Below are 20265 nucleotides of genomic sequence, written 5' to 3' on the forward strand. Positions count from 1 at the left end.
TGTGGCGCATTTTCAGTGTAGCTACAGGTATGGCGTGATGCTCTGCGTAAAGGCATGAGGTACAATCCAGTTATCTTTAAGTGCCATTAAGTTTGCTCATTAGCCTCATTCACCTCGTTGGGAATGTGCTGCGTTCAACAGTATGTGCCCACAATTTTAATTGAGAGACAATGGGTGATAAGTTTTTATGCCATCCAATTGTCTGTTAGCTAGAGGCCATTTCAAATCTTTTTCACATATATTGGCTTATTACATTTGTGTGTGTGCGAGTGTGTGTGTGTGTATTAGGAAAGCGTGGGCGGTTGTAAAATGCCTTTTTTGTAAAGCGGACTGATGCTGGTGTCTTTTGTTCTTCATTTAGAATATAATGTGTCTGTTACCTGTTGTCAATTTAGCTTGTACATTCAGATATGAACGTAATAAATGTCAGACAAAGATGACTGCCTGCCATTGTCTCTCTATCTCGCTCCCACACACACATGCATGCAGAGCAAACACAGGGACAGGGCCGTTGGTTTATGGAGAATGTTTACCTTAGGGGCAGGTGAGCCAGTGGATTATGTTGCTTCCCAGTGAGTTGCTCACACATGTGAGCAGCACTCACAATCAATGCTGCACCCTCATGCCCTGTACAATCGTAAATCCTCCCGTTTCATAGAGCTTACTGTGCTGGGGGAGAGATATAACAGGAGTTTGTGTGACTCGGGGAGGAGCTGCAGACCCCTCTATTGTGTTCATATACTTCTCAAGTTCTCAGCACTTTTGAGCTCGGGGTCATATATATATATATATATATATATATATATATATATATATATATATGGATGTGTGTGTCATCACATTCCTCTAGTTCCCATGGATTATGGAGGGTGACCACACCTGCTGCAGCTCAGCCCTGTGCCACGCCTCCTGCTTCCCTCCTCCACAGAGGAAAAGCGCCTTTAGTTTGTCACCTGTACCTGTCTGCTGTCCTTGTAGAGGGTCCATTCATGTCGGAATGTGTGTCTGTATGCAGTGGGGGAAAAAAAGGAGAAGGAGGCGGAGTTGTGTGTTGTACTTTAGTGGGTTGTGGAGAAACCTGCCTGTCCACTTGGAGCTGAGAGGGGAGGAGCCTGTGGGGTGTGGGACTCTAGACAAAGGAGACATATACACACTGACACTGGAATACTGGAGCAAAAGGAGAAGCAGACAGCTGGAGAGTTTCACTCCCAGCACAGGAGACCATTCCTGAACTCCTGCACTACATTTTTTTTTCCTCTGTGTATGTGTCTGTGTGTGTTTTGCTCAACTTTGAGAAAAAGGGGGCGGATCTTGCTGTGTGGGCTCTGTGAGCTGAGAGGGATGTTTGTGTTGTCACAGTGGTTGCTATATGCTGCCTGTTGTGTGTAGAGGTGTGTGGGTGAGCATGTTTGGGATGGAAAAGTGGGGCTGGCACCTCCAACAGCTCTGGTCTTAGCTTTACGCCATGGGGGGTTGCCATAGTTACCCCTCGGCTACGGATGCAGACACCAAAACTCTCCAGCCTTCTGACGTCAACAATGAAAAAATGTAAGTTCTTTATATACTGCTAACTCTCTTCACCGCGTTTGGGTGTCCTGTCTTGACTTTTGCTGTTTTCTGTTACAGTCTGCTGTATTCTGAAAGAGCATATATTAACTTAAAAGAGGAAGTTTGGTCGGCAGTATGCATGATGTAGAGCAGAAGAGATTAGGACGCTGGACAGTCAGGGTTCACTGAAGAATGTTCTCCAGATAAAAAGAGGGAGAGAGTGTGTGTGCGTGTGTGTCTGTGTGTGAGTCACATATTTGGCCGATGGCATCAGTGAAGGTGGATTCCTCCAGCAGCAGGAACACATGTTGAGAAATAGTGCGAACCAAAAAACAGCGTAGACTGCCTGTGGAAATGTGTTTTATCCCAGCCACTATGCAAATGCTTGCTCTGGGATTAATCTGTTTGAGCCAGTTGGGGCCAGCCGAAGAGGACTGCTCATATCGCCTTCATGGCAGAGGTATAAATGTAAACATATGGCCAAGAGCAGCAGAGCAGAGTTTGTTTGCACACAAACACAACATTACAAGTAGCTCCAGGATCATTGTGTTTGTGTGCAGATAAGTGATAGCTATGAGGTATTAACTGAGTTAACACCACGAGGTTGGAACAGGATGTTAACAAAAGAAGTTCCTGTGGACATGAGGAGTTTGTCATGGTTGGTATTTCCACTAATACGTGTTTGTGCAGTTAATGTTTCCATTCCCCTCTGATATTCCTCCCTCTCTTCCTCTTCTGACCTTTACTTTGAATAAACCAAACTGCTGTTAAGACCATCTAACCAAATTTCCCTCCTTTGTCCTCATGCATATTCACACCACAGGGCATGAACCCCCACAGAGAGCTCAGTGTTTCCCTTATCACAGTAGGCAAGGTCACTCTGAGTAAACTCAGCTGCTGTGTGTGTGTGTGTGTGTGTGTGTGTGTGTGTGTGTAGATGTCCAGCAAACCAAATGCCTACCAGCTGCCTGATCCCACCACACTTTGAAATGTTCTCTTGAATCCAGTGACTCTACGTACTACTGTCGAAGTGGCAACCCAGTTTTGCATAAATTCAAATCACCCACGTGTTCGACTTTCCATTACACCATCTGGCATTTGAAAATATTGTTCATTTCTTGCACACAGACTTGTGTTATCACAAGTTTCCAAACTGCCAGCCCTGTGTGACTGATGATAAAGCACTACCTGTAGCTGCTGTAGGACAGAGACAGGAGACACTGATGCTGACCAATGTTAGGCTGTGTGGCCGGGACCACTGCAGCAGTGAGCTTCATTAACAGTAATTACCTCGGCTCTGAATCGACCGCCTTCATTACAAACGGCTGCTTGACTGGATTTTCAGGTCTGCACCCACTGCAGTGCTTCTATACGTCTGCAGGTGTGTGTGCCAGCCACAAAACCCAAGATGGATGTGAGAGTATCGCACACGCTGTAAAATATTATCTAATGGATGAATCAGAATGAATGAATCCAGTGACCCATTGATTGGATTACACAGCAATACTCTCTGTGCCGGTCCTTCTCCACCTCATTAACTCTGCACTGTCCTCCCAAGGGGAATTAATAACAATAATCTGGAGGAGCGTCCATATCTGCAGGAGCAGCACGTGTGCCAGAGGATCACGCACACAGACATGTTTGCCCTAACAGCCCTCCCACCGGGCATCGATAGGGCGGAGTGGCTGGCCAGCAACAGTGAGTAGATCCCATTAAACCGCTGTTTCCTCTCTCTCGTGCCACTTATCCTCCCACACACTCAGAGACAGTAATATGAATAAGATGTTCTTGTTTTCTCTTGGTTTTTTCAGCAGTGGCCTTTTTCAAGCATGTGAACCTGTTCTCCAGTGCTCTGTCTGAGTTCTGCACTCCCAGCACCTGCCCAACTGCATGCGGACCTGGCAACACGTAAATCAATTGACAATGAAACAGATTTTCCCATCACAAAGACACTTTCATTCATTAGTATTAGTAATGCAATTTTTTTTATTTGCCAAAATTCATACACAGACCTTACAGTGAACAAGTTGTAGATATTTAAAAATATTGGAAATTACATTTTTTCCTGTTGCTAAGGGCTTCTTATATAAAAGCTCAAGGAGCCAGTGATGTTTTCAAAGCCCTCGTACCAGCAGTAGCTCACAGATCTAACAGCTGAGTGTAAATGTTGTTTGATGGCTACGGAAGCAGTAGTTTGACAAAAACAAAACGAAAAATCTTGACGAAAGCCTAAAAACTTCAGTCACAGCTCAGTGTTTATCAGGGAGTTTGGTAATCTGAAGTCATCTGACCCAACAATTTCATCGTATCAATTGTCGTCCTTTCTCATGCCAAGTATTCAGGGTGAGGCGGGGTTGTGTTTTTGCTCTGAACATAACATTTGTACTTTATTACATTATAATGGTGGATTGAGTGAAATTTTCTTGTGAGAACTTCCATAAAATTGTTCAAGTAATAAATAAAAGCTGGCTTTTAAAGTTAGCTAGATAGTCTAACCGGCTGTGTGCTCGTGTGGTCAGGATTTATGTCTGGATTGACGACCATGGAAGGAAGCTGAAGTGCTCTGCTCCGCTTTACTTTGACTATGCAATGTCGTACATTCAGGACCTGCTCACTGATGAAGAGGTGTTCCCCACTAAAGCCGGTACATTTCATTTGTATCGTCAGTGTTGCATTCATTCACATAACGCTCCAGTTTCAGTGTTTTTATTGTTTCCCGTTTTCAGGTTCAGCATTTCCAACGGGTTTTGTCTTTCTGGTCCAGAAGGTGTTTTTGCTGTTATTCAGGACCCTGGCTCACATTTACTGGTCTCACTACAGAGAGACGCTTTCTCTTGGCCTACAAGCGCACCTCAACACACTTTTCACACACCTAACACTCTTCTGTCAGCTGCATGCACTGCTGGAGACTGAAGACACCGAGCCACTGCGGGATCTAATCACAGCTCTGGGACAGCAAAGCGAAACCTAAAGCGTAAACACACAAACATTTTAATTACACACTCACTTGTTATAAAAGGTCATAGAGCTATCTTGTTGCCTAGCTTATTTCACAGTATGGATACACTACCAGTGAAACGTTTGGACACACTTTCCTATTAATTTGAATGAGAAAGTGTCTTAACTTTTGACTGGTAGCGCATGTGTCATATAAACCAGGATTAAAAAAACGAAAAATACTATTTATGAGCCATAAATGGGAGAACTGAGTCCAGTACGCTTTAAAAAAAGCAATGATTCAGACCAGACAAGACTGTCTCCTCCTGTTGTATATAGTTGCCATATGTTTTTGTGATACTGTGTGAAACTATAAAATTGCATGTAAGTGTATTTTGACATTAAGGCTCATGATTATATTTGGACGAGGCAAAAGTCTTGACGGTCAGTAAATCTTCCTCATAGATTTAACAGTGTAAAAAAAAAAACACTGAATTGTCTTTTGTTATCACATCAACTAACAGTTATTGTAAGAAAAATATGCCAATATTGCATTTTAAACATTTACAAAGACCTATAAAGACAATGTTGTGACTGCAGCTGTATTGAAAGACACAGCGTATCACTGTGTCCGTTTGATCCTTCTCACTGTAATAAACATTTCTGACAGAAAATGTTTTGAATATAATATATTTTAAATAAGGGTGGCACTAGTGGTGTGGTGGTTAGCGCCGATGCCTCACTTTCTTTGATATGAAACTATTCCAGTGGTGGACGTCCATATGTTTGAGCAGCAAATAGCTGCCAGTTTATTCAAATCAATTCTGAAAAATTGTTGCCTCGAAATGGGGTGTAGTTTCTGTTTACATCTCTCCAAAGCCCCTAAATTATAGCGCATGTACATACTTCCAAAAATTGGAGATTCATACTCCCATATGAATACCTCAAGTATTGCTGACAAAATAAAATAGGAATATTATCAGTATTAATAATAAGTATTGGGAATCCTGATGCTATAGCTCTGCAAGAGGACACATCCGTATGTAGGGACAGCACCATGTTTGAGCAGAAATACAAGCTGCTCTCTGCTTTCAGACACTAAAACAAAAAGGGCATCGGAGGATGAAAACCAACTGAGGACACCCCGAAGTCACTTCCAGTAAAGAAGCATACGTACATTCATAGCCCGTGTTCTGTATATGGACTGTAAGTAAGTCTCTGAAGAGTTCGGGTGTATTTGTACAAATAATTAATGTTGAAACAAAAGATAACCACCCTCTTCGGAATAGTGTCGTAGGGTTTATTTTGCTGTGATCCCACATTTCACCACACAGAGGCACCAATGTGCCGTCACATTGTAAAAAATAATAAAAAAAGAAAAGCATGATGAAAGAAGAATCACTGCAAAGTGTTAAAATGTTTGTAACCTGGCCAGTCATGATGATATGGATGTCAAATTTAATATCTAATAATCTAATAAGTGAATCATTAAGCTTCTATAAAACAGAGATTGAAAGAGTTCATTCCTATAGTTGAACTCCAACAAGTTCCCACCATGGCAGACTAAAAAAAAAAAAAATAATAAATATATATATGTAAATGTAACATTAGCTGCTAATTATGGAAATTAATGAAATCCCAAATTTGATATTGATATCGCAAGCCAAACACACACCAAGCCAAATCTCACACCGAGTAAAAAAAAGTCAAGTAACACCAGCTGCTAACTATTGATTACTATTGATTGCTATTTAAAAATTCTAAATGATAAATATCTACTTCTATCATTTATTATCAGCTGTACACAGAGGCCATATGTTATGATTTTGTTAATAAAGCCTAATTTTTCCACATCAGTCAAATATTCAGTAACAAGTAGTTTTTTTTTTTCCATCCATGAACCTCAGGGAAGATTCTTTTCGTTTCAAATTCAGACTTCTCTGTCATGATGTCAGTGAGCAAATGCGATTTTGCTGTTCTGGGTTATGTCGCCTTTTCTGCTTTTCACTCCTCTTCCCCTGTGCGAACTGTTAATCTGCAAGCAAGGAGGAAAAGTCTTCAGACCACCATCTGCAGACCTCCACTAGTCACTTTATTGCGCAGTAACAAAAGCAAAACCCAGAGATATATGATCCAAATATGATTTGGAGAAGGTTTTCATTATTGCATTGCTGAGTATTTGTGATTAAAATTGGTCTGATGTTGTCTCTACAGCCTCATTTGATGCTGGCGTCATGCACTCAGATCACGGTAGGTGTGCCACAGCTATCCATACAAAAGTATTGTAATTGTTGACTCTATGTTAATTATTATATATGGAGCAGGCCTAGATCTGCTTTTTGGAAAGTGTCTTGAATTCATGTCTGTTGTGAACTTGTGTTATAAAAATTTACCTGATAATGTTAATGCTAATATCACATTGAAGTGGTATAAATGATAATAAGAGTCCAAACTACTAATAGTTTTTACATTTAGTTCACAAAGACTGAATTTGATAAACATTTAATTTGTTTGCTTGTTTGACCATCGTTTTTAAATGTTTACACCTTATTTGCAATTAGTGATTTGTGATCCCACATTTTTTAACTTGTGATGTCTTTCATGGATTTTGGATTTTGATACTTCTAAAAAATCTCCTTCCATTTCTTCTGGCCATATCATCAAACATACATTAGTTTATTTATGGGAGCTTTGGAGTTTGACATCAGCAATCATTGGCTGCAGCCTTGCACTTTTTTATGTGATTATGGATTTCGAAAGGGGCCAACGCATTGAAAAAGGAAATAACCCCCCATATAGGTAATATGTGACACAGTGAGAGTGTTCAGGGGAAATAAACAACCCTGTATGTGCACTGTATGTTAAATGGTACAGTAAAACCCAGCACCCACATTAAACTAACCAAGGGCTTGTTCTGTTCCATAATAAACAAACAGCAAGCTTAATGTTCAATCATTTTTGCCTTATTTTTGCTTATTTTTCTGATAACAGCTTAAGGTGTAGTGCAGACAAAGATAAGGCTGAAACTGAACCTCAGCCTTTCCAACGAGAGCCAAAGCATCTTTGCCTGACATGCGATCAGAGGGAGAGGGGATAAGTCTGGACAGTGACACGCACACACAGAGGCTGCTTCTCAGGATAAGACAGGTTATACGTTAATGCACATGCTGGACTGGGTTGAGGCTCACTGTGCTGGAAACTGAGCTTAGATAGTAATACTGCAAACCGCTGAGTCACACACACGCTTGCTCCTTTAATTAAGACCTGAAGCCACCTCTACATACAGAGCAGTCTTTAATCAGGTTCAGACTCTGAGCCTCTCATCTGTGTCCTTCACAAAGAAGAAAAAGAAAGTTTATTACACAAGCAGAATGAGGAGAACGGGATCACTGTGACTGGACTCTCTGACCTGTACTCAGGTGGATATGTTCTTCTGCACCTATGCACGTGTACATTTTGATATATGGTATAAAATGACATATTGAAAAGGTTGGTTTCCGGTTTTGGTTAAAAACCTTTCTTTACTCGTACTTGTAATCCACATCTGAAAAGAATACATGCAGCCGTAGCAGCAGATAAGCAATCATACCTTTTGCTGCTGACGCGCAATGGCTAAATGCCAGAAAATACCACGCTGAACAGCTTAATTGTTTATGAATCCACAAGTTTCCAGAAGGCCCGTTGTTGATCCTTTGGGGGTTTTTTTATTTTTTTTTATTGAAATTGAATCTTGTGTTCCATAGTAAAAAAATAAATAAATGCCAGTGTTTGCCATTAACTTTATAAATGTCACAGAGCATTTCAATTTTTTTAAAAGGGCATGTGGCCACCAAAGCTTTGACTGAATGTTTAACTCTGTGATTTCTGCGTTGGGGAACTAGTCTTCAATCATGTTCTAGTTCCTCTGTCATTTCTTATCACTGTGCTAATTATTGATGGATAACTATCAGTTTCCAAGCAAACAAACTGGATCAAGCTCACCAAGCACTTCATGACAGGTTTTCATTTTGTACTTCTATACTGCAATAACAGAATTGCTACCATCTTTACGTCTTCGGCTCAAAGTTGATTTGGGTTCATTTTTGGAGGTGGCTTAGTTTTCACTTTTTGTCTCATACGCTTTTTGCACAAATACAAAATTCATCAACATCTGATTTCGTCAGGTCAACAAACAGAATATACAACTAAAAATGTACCAATAATCATGCAAAGTATTAAAACAGTTCTAGGTTGTGTTTTGCACATTTTTGTCCAAAGTATCTCCCATGTGAAGATTCACATTTATGAGTGTCAAGTTCACTGTTCACACCATGGGAATAATAAACAAATGCATCCGACTGTACCTCCGCCAGAGCTCTGGAGTCCCTGATGGGTCAATCGACTGTGGGTTCTTAGAGATTAGGGCACACAGTAAGCCTTCCTCCCTCCTCCTGCTCCTCCTCTTCCTCCTCCCTCAGCCAGGCTTTAAGAAAGGAAAGCCGCACTTGCTCCCGATGCGAGCCCCTGAGTTTTCACATCTTTTTTTTTTTTTTTCAGCTGAGGAGGATGCAGGAGGGCAGACAGAGGTTGCTGTCAGTGTCATTCATCTTTACCGGAGTCTTTATTTGTTAGAGCGAACTTGGACATTGAAAACTTTCGAACAGCACTGGATTTTTAGATTTTTTTTTTTCCCTGTTTATTTTAATATTTTCCTGTTTTTCTCCTGAGATCTGCCTGGACAGCCTGTCTTCACTCTGCTGCGCCATGTGTGTGCTCCTGCCGGCGTGGCTGTGCCTGCTGCTGGCTCTGGAGGTTCAGTCCAGGACTGTGACTCTGCAGAGCTTCTCTCCCAGACACAGGTGCCAGATCCTCACTGAGTACTTACAGTCTGGTACTTGGATATATATCATCGATTCAGAAGGTGGAGACTTTTAGAACAAAAATGTAAAAGCCCATTTTTAGAAATCATAGCTTAGTTATGAGTTTCATTATGAGTTAATGTTGAAGCTTTGCTTTATCAAAACTTAGATATAATTTAGGATGGAAAAACACCACCAAGAACTTAAAGGCTTATTTGGAATATGGAATATTTCAGAGCTGTGGCTGGTTTGGGACTTTGATGAATATAACTGTTCACTTGAAGATGTGGCCTCTGGCTCTGAAAGCTCACGTTGAACACGAGTATATTTACACCAAGTTATTGATGGATTAAGACAGTTTAAACATCGAAGGTCTGAATCTTGCTCTCTGGCAGTCATTAATGTGAGAAAAGGCTCCAGCATCAGTGTGAGGTAATTCTCCTCAGCAGCAGGAGGTGAGACAGAGGTGAGGCTGATTTAGCGGGACTCAGGACAAGGTTGCATGTCATGCACATACCGAGGGGCCAAGCAGAAAGCACACCAGAGACAAAGTTAGACTACAGCAACAGCAACACACACACACACTCCACAGAAAAAGTTGTACAGCAGGCTGTGATGCTGTAGGATGCAGAGCTGTGTACGTCTTGTGACAGACTGCTGCAGGCGCAGACCTCTTTCTTTTTTAAAAGGAGCGTCACATGCAGACACATGCTAAGAATTTATCTTCCAAAAAGGAAATGGCCCTGTTAAAAGGAAACTTTTCACTACATTATATCGTATTATAATTATGTGGGTGAGGAACAGTAAGGGGAGGTGTGAGTCTTACATAACAGGGATTGCTCTATTAATATAGCACTATAATCCCTTATTATAGTGAATTCAGCTCGCTCACAGTTTAAGTTCTAAACACTGTATTAGGCTAAGTTGGATATGGTAATAGTGAAAGCTCAGGAAGCATCTGATATTAATTATAGTGAGAAGTTATGTAAAACTACTTACTTATCTGTACAGAGAGTCAAGTACTTTCTCAACTTTCAATTTTTGCATTAAGACTTTTTATTGGTATTCAATTTGAATGACAATAGGGCAGGCTTTCTAAACCATCTAACAGTCTGGGGCACTGACTTAAGTTGAAAAGGAGAGAGGTTGCTGTTGGATGTAACATTATACTGCCACTGGCACTTAATAAAATGCCTGAAAGGAAATAAAAGGAGACAGGAAAAAAGGTTGAAGGATCTTCTATTAATTTAGAAAGGAATTGAAAAAAGGGACAGAAAATAATGAATAGACCCAGCAATAATGTCCATTAGTGAAACAGTGGGGATCGGATAGGGACAAAAAGTTTCCTTTTCTTTGCACACAGTAGTTTTGAGGAGTTACAACAGGAAGGTGCGTGTGTGTGTATGTGTGTTTTCAGCTCCTCTGTGAACAACCACATGCTGTGCTCTAACTTGGAGGAATGTTGAAGAAGCTCCATTTGCTCTCAGACTCCACAGCTTCACAACCCAGACTACCATGCAATGCTACACTCAGAGTGAGCGAGAGAGGCAGAGAGAAGCAGAGAGAGAGAGGTTACAGTGCCGCCAATCATGCAGTGTTGTTCAGAAACTATTTCCGTGCTCTCTTCTATGAGGGGGGCATTGCAGACTAAATCATAGAACATGTAACACCTCAGCCCCATGAAAACATAGAAGAGCAGAGCAAGTTGACCAGAGACACACCTGCATGTAGAGCTGTGCAGAGTGTGTGAGTTGGGGGACAAAGAAACCCAAGTTGACCCTGTATGATCATTTAGAAAGAAGTACAAACCGACCAGGCAGGCAGATAAAGCTGACTTCACAGAGTGTCAGCATTGTGGGAAAAACAGCGAGTTCCCAAAGACACTGAAGATGAATTCAGCTGATAAAACCATCGAGCTCATTCAGCAGCTTCACTCAGGTTCCGTTTCCAGCAGCACACATTTTGGATTTGGATTTGAATCATGATCTCAAATTCTTGAAACAAAATTAGAAATTGATCAGTGGTGCTTTTAAATCTTGTTTCCAATAGCTAAGAGGTCAACATCATCAAACACTCCTTTAACGAGGTGACACCTCAACATCAAGTGCCATTCCCTTCAGAGACAACTGTGTGTTAAACTCCGACACACAGCGTGTGTGTGTGAGCAGCAGATAGACAGCTACAGTGGACGAGTGCACTGCTGTAGCATGTACAGGAGCATATGTAGAGAAATCATTTGAAAATGTTTACGTATATGAGTGAGAAGATATGCGGTTGAAGATAAATGAATGACTGAATGTATGAATCTATTTTTGTGTTGGTAGGTATTCATATGTCACCCGCACATTTGTGTGTCTACAAATGCCCTACCACCCAAATATCTTGCATGTGTGTGTGTGTGTGTGTGTGTGTGTGTGTGTGTGTGTGTGCATATGCATGTGACTTTAATCCAGTGCTGCCAGAATTCAGCATCCATTATAACATTTCAAAGCTAATAGAGTGGTTCAATCTCAAAGGCTTTTGGTTTCTGGTATTACACAGAGTAATGAGGTTGTACGAGACTGAATAAGTGTGTGTGTTGTAGTTAGAGTCCAGGGTGTCCAGCCAGAAGAGTGATCAGAATACCAGTCAGGCTCAGTTACAGGATAAAGATCATATTGTGTTCTGGCCCAGTTTTCACCTGAAACAAACAAACATTATTGCACATATTCCCTTTATTTATTTATTTATTTTTGTGAAAGGCCATTACAGCACTATGGGAGTTATTCTCTGTTCTGCGGGACATTATATAGTCTCCTTGCAGCTTGCAGGAGATGATTAGAGCTGTTGTGATAAGTGAGGTGTCTTTTTCAGATAGATTGTCAGGTTTGGTTTTATCAGTATTGTAGCAAAAGGCACAAATAAAAAGATAATTGTGTTATTGCTTTGTGCTTTTTTTAATAATCTACACTAAGGCTAAGTTGTTCCCATGTTAATATACCTATATATCAAGTCTTGTGTCATTTTTGATGGACTCTTGAATGTTTGCGGGAGAGTAGCGATGGATGTAAAAGAAAGAAGGTATTGTGACGGGGTGAGAAAAAGTAAGGCTAAACAGAAGGGACTTAAAGAAAGTACCTCTTCAAAAAACAAACTCAGGACGAGTGGTGGTGTAGGACCCTCTCAGCACTAATTACTACCCTCTGTGTCACTCTGTCATTCATGTTTCTCCCTCCCCTGCCAGCTCCAACCGTTGCTGATTAATGATAAATATAATTTGTAGCTGTGTTGAGAGAGGCCTGCAAGGCTGTGTGCGGTCGATGGTCAGTTCAAACCACTTTTGTCCGGTTAAATACAACAACATCCTCTGGAGGTCACCGATGGGCATTTAAGGTCGTTTAACGCGCCTAAAATTTCAATTATTTACCGAGACAAACAGCTTGTCAATCTTTAAACCCGCTCTGAAAATCCATGTCAAGATGATCAGGCATTATGTGATGTCCGACATAAACAAATACACTTTATTTACACAGCATTTTGGGGGCATATCAGTTTGTTGTGTTTGTTTTTTTTCCCCGTGATTTGAAGTAAGTTACACTGTCACTGTCCTCGTGAAAGGGCAGGGCAAAGCTTTTGAAAATGCCAAACAGATAAAACAGTGCCCGGACTGAGTATCGCTTCCTTGATTGTCATTTCTTGTCTGTGATTTAAAGCTAGAACGCAGATGGCTGAAGATAAGCTGTCATTCACCTCTCATACCGTCTCACCTGCTTGTGGTCAGTGAAATGTCTCTCACGGAGCAGGCGAACTGAATGCAAAAAATATTTTAGCACATCTGCAAATCGACAACCCAATCCGTCAACTGCAACACATTAACGTCAATCAAATCAACGTTGACGTGCCACTTTTCAGACTAAAATGGCAACGTTGTTATGAAATACGTGATATTTATGCATCCGATAGTTTTTTTATAATAAGCTGGCAGAGCTGCCCCCATTAGGTCAGCCTTAGGAAAAGATTGTGGTTTTGATTCAAAACAGCACTTCTTTAACATTGGGGACTCATACTTATTGTGGTTGCTATAGTAACTAATACTATTTGGTTGTGAATTTCACACAGAAATCATTCTGCATCCATCCCAACCTCCTGTTCAAATGTGCCAGAGGTTCTGCATGAAGCAGTCTCAGTAGGAGTTGTTGTCAGTTTGGAAAATGTGGCTTCCACCATCAAAGTGAATGATGAGTCACAGTGGCCAACATAAAGAACAACAGACGCAGACAGTGCAGCTGGAGATAGAGACCCACCCTCTGTCCATCTCACTTTCTCTTTCAATCCACTCTTTGTCCTTTTGGTCTTTGAAAAAAGAAAGATGAAAACCCAAATTAAGCACAGAGAGCATTCCTGCAGTACAGGTCGAGTACCCGAGCAGGCATTTCATCTTGTAGCGATGCAGTGATCTTTTGGAAACATGCTGTGTCTGTGTCCAGCTTTTGCATTGTGTCTTTACATGTTCTCTGCCCCTCTCTGTATCACAGGTTGAGTTTATCCAAAGGCTACCAATTCCCAAAGCCTTCTCACGCTGCCGTCAGTCCGACTGTGTCTGATGTCCCCGTTGCCACTGACAACCATATCACCATGGGAGACAGAAATATCATCTGGATGGCCTTGCAGCAAAACGAGCCCCCGCCAAAGTTGTCGGAGCTGGTGCTGGACCAAAGCAACAGGATGCTGGAGCGAACGTCGCGAGGTCGTCGTCATGCCAACAGTGGTGGTGGGAGGGGCCACAGCCATTTGATGAGAGTGGGGTGTGTTCTGGGCACTTGTCAGGTTCAGAACCTCAGCCACCGTCTCTACCAGCTGATTGGACAAAGTGGGAGGGAAGACTCCTCCCCCATTAATCCCCGCAGCCCTCACAGTTATGGCTAAAACCACAGCTCAAGAACCAAAAGATGCCTTTAACCACAAATGCTGTCAGCCAGAGTCCTTCAGTGCATCAGTGACACAAATGGAGCCTGAACAAAGGCTGCAATGTCAAGCTGATGTAATTGTTTATTAAACTTTATTTTTGTGGGTTTAACTAATAATCGATAATGAGATCTGGGAATTTGCCAGTCAGTGTGACAGGAAACAAGAAGCCAAACTAAGCATTGGCAATATCCATCACAGAAGTCCATGGGTGACTTTTTGGTAGCTTTGAATGTTTTCAAAGAGTCCGAGACAACGCACACAGCATTCCTGATGGAGTAGAGCTTACTAATAAATCCGCATTCTTCTTTCACCTTGACTTGGTTTTGGGACAGCAGATAATATGGTTACATTTTTAGTTTGTTTTAACATCTGACTGATAAGCAACTGTGTCTCTTGCCCATGAAACTGTCGTTTAGCTTGTTCCTAGATATTCAAATGGTACCGTTTTGGCCAATCAAGGTTGACACTACACAAATAACTGTTGATGATCTGGACTCTCTTTATCCTTGAACATTATGGCCTTCATTATTGGCCGGGAAAATTCCTTACACTGCAGCGTTATTGGCCATAACCTCTGTTTTACTTCATTAAACTGTTGTCCTAGATGTTCTGACATTTGTTGAATAATTGTTATTTATGCAGCGTGTAAATGAAGGAGAAAAACTGTGAACAAGAGATGCCTCTGTCAAACTGGCCGAACCTGCCGGTGTCTGCCATCAGTGGCGATCCTTCTGATCCAAACTTACCTGAGCTCTGAGCTGATCCCCTCCTTTCTTAAAAGCACCATCTTCTCCTCTGTGAACAAGTACCCTAAGTTAACCAAGCTCAGTTAACCCCCAAACCCCACAGTGCACGGAATCAGCCAAAATAACTACTAACCCTGATCCACCGACCGCCTGCGTCTGAACAGACAGCTTGTCTTCAGTGTCTTAGCAAGTGAACCAGAGCGAAGGCATCTATGCTAGAAAGTGCGTTATTTCCTGTGTACTGTAAATCTAGGTTGTATGATTTTGGATTTTGCCAGTATAGTGTGTTTTTAAGCTTTTATTGATTTAATCATTTTTGTCTTTTGTTTATTTTCCTTATTCAAATTAAGAATCAGAGTGAATGCTGATTATCAAAGTGATAAAAAAGCTTTATAGTCCTTCAATATGTGTCCGTTACACATAACTCCCGTTTCAATAGGTGCTCTTACTGGTCAAGTGTTTATAGGAATGCATGAGCGCACTTTATTCTTCTTTATGTTCAGTGAGACTTGAAATTTAAAATGTCTTATGTAACATTAAATGAATGATTTTGACTTTATTAAATTTTTCATGTGGCAGCATGGTTAGATGTGTTATGAGTGGTTGTTGGTCTCTGTGTGTCTCTGTGTGTTGTCTGTGTCCAGTGTGAGCTGGGATTGGCTCCAGCACCCCCCTATGACCCGGAAACGGATAAGCGGTAGAGGATGAATGAATGAACAAGCATTCATGTTTGTGTCCTTCTGTAAACTATCTGTGATGGTTTGATGTAACACTTAGAACAGCAGCATTGGGAAATAAAACTCCAGTAAAACTTTCACACGTATTTCATCCAGGGTTGCCAACCGTCCGCTGAAAAACTGATTTTTTCTTTTTTATCCCGTATTAAATTCAGTTTTGAGTCAAATAGTTCTCCAAATCTGCTTGGCCAGTCCTGCCAAATAAGTGTCCCTTATTTATTTTTCACGGAGTTGGCAACCCTAATGTCATTTTGTCTATCTAGTCTGAGAAACAAGTGTGAGTTTATCTATGGAAATGCTCACATAGTTTATAAGTGGCAAATTTTTAATGATTGTCTGTGTGTGTCTATGTATGTGTGGAGAAGCAGGTAATAACACAAGCTGACAGAACTCTGATGACAACACTGTGATATTTTCTCACACACGTAAGAATGTTAGACAGCTAACGGATGGCTTAAAGGGAAGGTCAGCGTCACTGCAGATGTCCTTTTAATCCACACATTCTTCCTTGTCAATACCTGGCTCCTACATTACCCACAATGCAACTCGACTGCAGAGTATTGCCCTGGAGAATCAGGTGTGTTATCAGGTGATGTGGCCTGGAAACAAAGGAATGAGGAGCATGGCACAATTAGCTGGTAGGCTCACTTCTTTTTTATGTTGCATCTGCACTTTTTCATTTCCACACCACAGCTGGTGCAGACCAATGTGGACCTGTGTGGACTGATGAGGCCATTTATCAGAGTTCATGCAGCTCCTCTAAAGTAACAGAAGGCTTCATGAGAGGTAATACTAATCCCTATCAGATTTCCATGCCAGATTAAGTTCTGACCATCCCATGACGCAGTCTGTTTTAAACATACATAAAACTCAGAAAAATTAGGAAGTTATTATTTACGAAACAACAGTTGTCACAGGGTAAAGTACAGGGTGAGTAAACGGTCCCAGTCACTGTGGATGTCTGTGTGTGAGCCCCTTTGATCCGACCAACAGAGTGAACCAGGAAATTTGTTACTGAGAAATCGGTCAGTCATTGCTGTTATTTGCTCAATATAATATGGTTGATATCTGGACATGTGACATGTATCGATGAAAGTGAGGCTGCTCCTGTTTGCGTCTGTTTTATTCACTGCGGGCTCTGCCCACTTCGGTGTCTCCAGTTTGTTCACGTTCTTTAACCTGTCTCAGCTGGAGTAGATGGACAGAGAACCCATAAAACCTAACCATAAACTCATGTGATATTTGACTTCCTCTGAATATGAATAAATTCTGTCCGTTTTCTGCATTTCTGCAACATAATAAAACATGAGAAAGCTGATGGGGTTGGGTTTATGAATAAAATATTGATGTACTCTAACTGTACAGGTAACCATTTCTTATAGAAGTGCTTTTATCACTAACATTGAACTAAACTGCAAAACAAAGAACTACTGAGTCATTCTGCAGCCGTACAAAGAGATAACCTATTGAAAAACTTCCTGGGACGGACACACAAACACGTCTGTTTCAAGGTTCAACACAGTGTACCCCATTGGGTGAGCTTTAGTTAAAATGTGACTGGGTACTGGTGTACTCTGTACATACACCAACAGTCCAGGTCAAAAGCATTATCGTTGAAGCCGGCAGGGTATATTTAGGCAAGTCAGCTCCACATGATGAACAAACCACAAGACAGCAGCTGCAGAGACTTTATTTGACAGACATGAGGGTTGTCAACATTGTATGTGTGTGTATATATATATATATGAATAATCTTTACTTAGTTTAAAATAACTAAGATGCACCAATCTAATACTTAACATGTTTTCTGCTCTTTGTTTGAAATGCAGGGTCCAGATCCATCTTTGGCATATCGGCCAAACTTGGAGAAGTCAGAACACAAAGAGAAGGATGACTACAGAAACTTTGAGGTTGGCATCCAGAGCCTCTCTTCAGCACATAATACTTACTTAAAGGCAAATTCAAAGGTCCATCATTCAAACACACAGTCACTATTGTAATTTAAAAACACTAAGGGTGAAATGTAGTGCTTCTAAAATGGCATGGCTTATCAGTAATTTAGCATGAAGCAAAATATAATTAGATTTTTAAAACTTTGTCTCTAGTCTTAGTAGGTTTTGACAGTAGTGCAGAAATTGCAGCTGGCTGGTAAATGCTCCCATGCAGAGCTGCCTTTGTTCGGTCATAGATTTGACCTGCTCTTTATTTCACCGAACTGTTTCACGGAAGTGTACTCTGTGTGTGTGTGTGTGTGTGTGTGTGTGTGTGTGTGTGTGTTTTCCAGACTGGAAGCCTCATTAGCCGTGTGTTTAGCACGTATAAGCTGATGCATACCAACCAAACCCTGGACTTTGTGAAGCAAAAGGTGAGTGAATGTAGAGTCCCATCAAACTGAGTCAAATGTCAGCTAGACCTCTGAGGAGAACTAGAGTTCTGTTTGGTCTCAGCCTAATTTCACATCTCCTTGAGGTTACACTGGTACATTTTTCAGTTCAATGTTCCCTGACGGAGATCTGCTCCTACCACTCCTGATGTACTACTGAAAGAGAGGAGTTCACTGGACGCGTTTGGTGAAACACTAATGGCAGAGAGGCAATAAGGCAATCGTTTTACTGACAGTTGTATTTTAAGGTTGTTCAGACACCTTCCTCCGAGGTAATGATGTCTCGTACCATCCTACAGCACTTTGAATGGACCAACTGCAGCCACACGCAGATGGGGATGATGGAGGCCATCATGTCTTTAGACCAGCTGGTGGATGAATCTGATCCTGATGTGGATTTTCCCAACTCCTTCCATGCCTTCCAGACTGCCGAGGGCATCCGCCAAGTACACCCAGACAAAGGTACTTTGTACAAGCATGCACTTGGACTAAACTCTGGTTAATGCTCTAACTGTACGTACTGCTCCTCCGCAGACTGGTTCCAGCTGGTGGGTCTGATTCATGATGTTGGGAAGATAATGGCTTTCTGGGATGAACCCCAGGTAACATGCTCAACACTGGGAAAGCTGTCTAAGCCCCAACTGTATGCCCTGTGTGTATTATGAGCGCTATAATCACTTTTAAACGTGTCATGCTTGTATCTGTGTACTCTACAGTGGGCTGTGGTAGGAGACACCTTTCCTGTTGGCTGCAAATACCAAAACTCAATTGTGTTCAAGGACAACACCTTCAGGGACAATCCAGACAGCAAACACCCCAGCTACAAGTTTGTATTCTCATGCCACATTAACGAAGTCTGACAAAGTGTTCACTTGGTTGTTTCATTTTAATATGCAGTCCACCCCTGGCCTGGTCTAGTTAACACTTTATCCCTCCTGTAAAACTTGCACTGTGGGTTCATAAAGGATAGTAAGTGTTGTAAACAAAGATTTTATCGTAAACACAGCACATTTTTATTATGTTCATTAAATTGAGCAAAAAACTAAAATTCAATTTCTATATATTCAGTAGTTTACCAGTTTTAATGAAAAGATAACAATACAATGTTTTCAATGTGAATGTAATGTTAAGTCTAATGTTATGAAAAACCTCTGGCCTGTTATGGTTGGTCTAATTTGTATAATTTTCCCTCTTTAGCACTGACTGTGGGATCTATGAACCCAACTGTGGACTCAACAACGTTCTCATGTCTTGGGGCCATGATGGTACCAGAAATCTTACTCACGCAATCTCTTCTCTTCTATATCACAAACACACCACAACCATTAACGAGACATGCACTGTCATTAAAGTGCCCTCCACTGTTCCCTTTAGAGTATCTCTACAGAGTTATGAAGTTCAATAACTGCGCGATCCCAGAAGAGGTGAGTCATTACATTTACTCATTAAATGTCATAGCTGCGCCTCAGATCTTGGCTGAATAGTCAGAGTGCTGACATTTGAAATTTGCTCAAGTAATTCTCATTTCTCGTTAATTTGAGATGTTTTTCTAACTTTCTCTTCAGGGGTTGTACATGATTCGCTTCCATTCATTCTACCCCTGGCACTCTCATGGAGACTACATGCACCTGTGTAACAGCAAAGACCTGCATATGCTTCCCTGGGTCCAAGAGTTCAAGTGAGAACCCCCCCCCCCTTTTTTTTTTCCTTACATCATTTAACTCACATTTTCAAGCTGAAGTGGGATTTTCCATCCTCTCCGCAGCAAATTTGACCTGTACACAAAAAGTACAGATCTGCCTGATGTCGACAAACTGAAGCCTTACTACCAGTCTCTGATTGACAAGTACTGCCCAGGAATACTGAAGTGGTGAAACAAAGATTCAGAGATGGCACTGTTGTGAGAAATCAGCTGGCAGATGACATCCAGCATACAACTCTAAAATGATTTAACATGGTTCCTTGTATTAACACACATTACCTATCTATGAATATACTTCTGTAAAGTTTCAAGCTATTCAGTTATTATTTCCATAATAACAAAATTTTTTTTTGGACTATGAATTATACTGTGTGCCTGTGTATATGTACAAATGTAAAAATCATTATTGTACAGTATCAAATATTTG

At 41.2% G+C, this 20265-nt stretch overlaps 3 protein-coding genes across 4 annotated transcripts; all 3 read left to right on the forward strand.

The window, feature by feature from the left end:
* The first annotated feature begins 1115 nt into the window (after window positions 1-1115).
* Window positions 1116-5052, forward strand: LOC115056231 (MOB kinase activator 2). Of its 2 annotated transcripts, none has more exons than XM_029522516.1 (5): window positions 1116-1548; window positions 3107-3246; window positions 3363-3456; window positions 4068-4192; window positions 4275-5052. In XM_029522516.1, the coding sequence occupies exons 1-5, from the start codon at window positions 1466-1468 to the stop codon at window positions 4517-4519; spliced, it is 687 nt and encodes a 228-aa protein (XP_029378376.1). In that variant the 5' UTR covers window positions 1116-1465; the 3' UTR covers window positions 4520-5052. The 2 variants fall into 2 exon arrangements, with proteins under 2 accessions (XP_029378376.1, XP_029378375.1); XM_029522515.1 differs by having other exon boundaries at window positions 1119-1548; window positions 3360-3456.
* Window positions 5053-9228: 4176 nt separating this feature from the next.
* Window positions 9229-14228, forward strand: adm2b (adrenomedullin 2b). The gene is made up of 2 exons (XM_029522431.1): window positions 9229-9323; window positions 13838-14228. The coding sequence occupies exons 1-2, from the start codon at window positions 9229-9231 to the stop codon at window positions 14226-14228; spliced, it is 486 nt and encodes a 161-aa protein (XP_029378291.1).
* A 3203-nt stretch (window positions 14229-17431) lies between these two features.
* Window positions 17432-20010, forward strand: miox (myo-inositol oxygenase). The gene is made up of 10 exons (XM_029522525.1): window positions 17432-17473; window positions 17583-17663; window positions 18038-18118; window positions 18436-18598; window positions 18671-18738; window positions 18853-18962; window positions 19334-19401; window positions 19511-19560; window positions 19702-19814; window positions 19902-20010. The coding sequence occupies exons 1-10, from the start codon at window positions 17456-17458 to the stop codon at window positions 20008-20010; spliced, it is 861 nt and encodes a 286-aa protein (XP_029378385.1). The 5' UTR covers window positions 17432-17455.
* Window positions 20011-20265: the final 255 nt, after the last annotated feature.

The sequence above is a fragment of the Echeneis naucrates genome, chromosome 16 (assembly GCF_900963305.1).
Source record: "Echeneis naucrates chromosome 16, fEcheNa1.1, whole genome shotgun sequence".
In the NCBI taxonomy this organism is placed as follows: Eukaryota; Metazoa; Chordata; class Actinopteri; order Carangiformes; family Echeneidae; genus Echeneis; species Echeneis naucrates.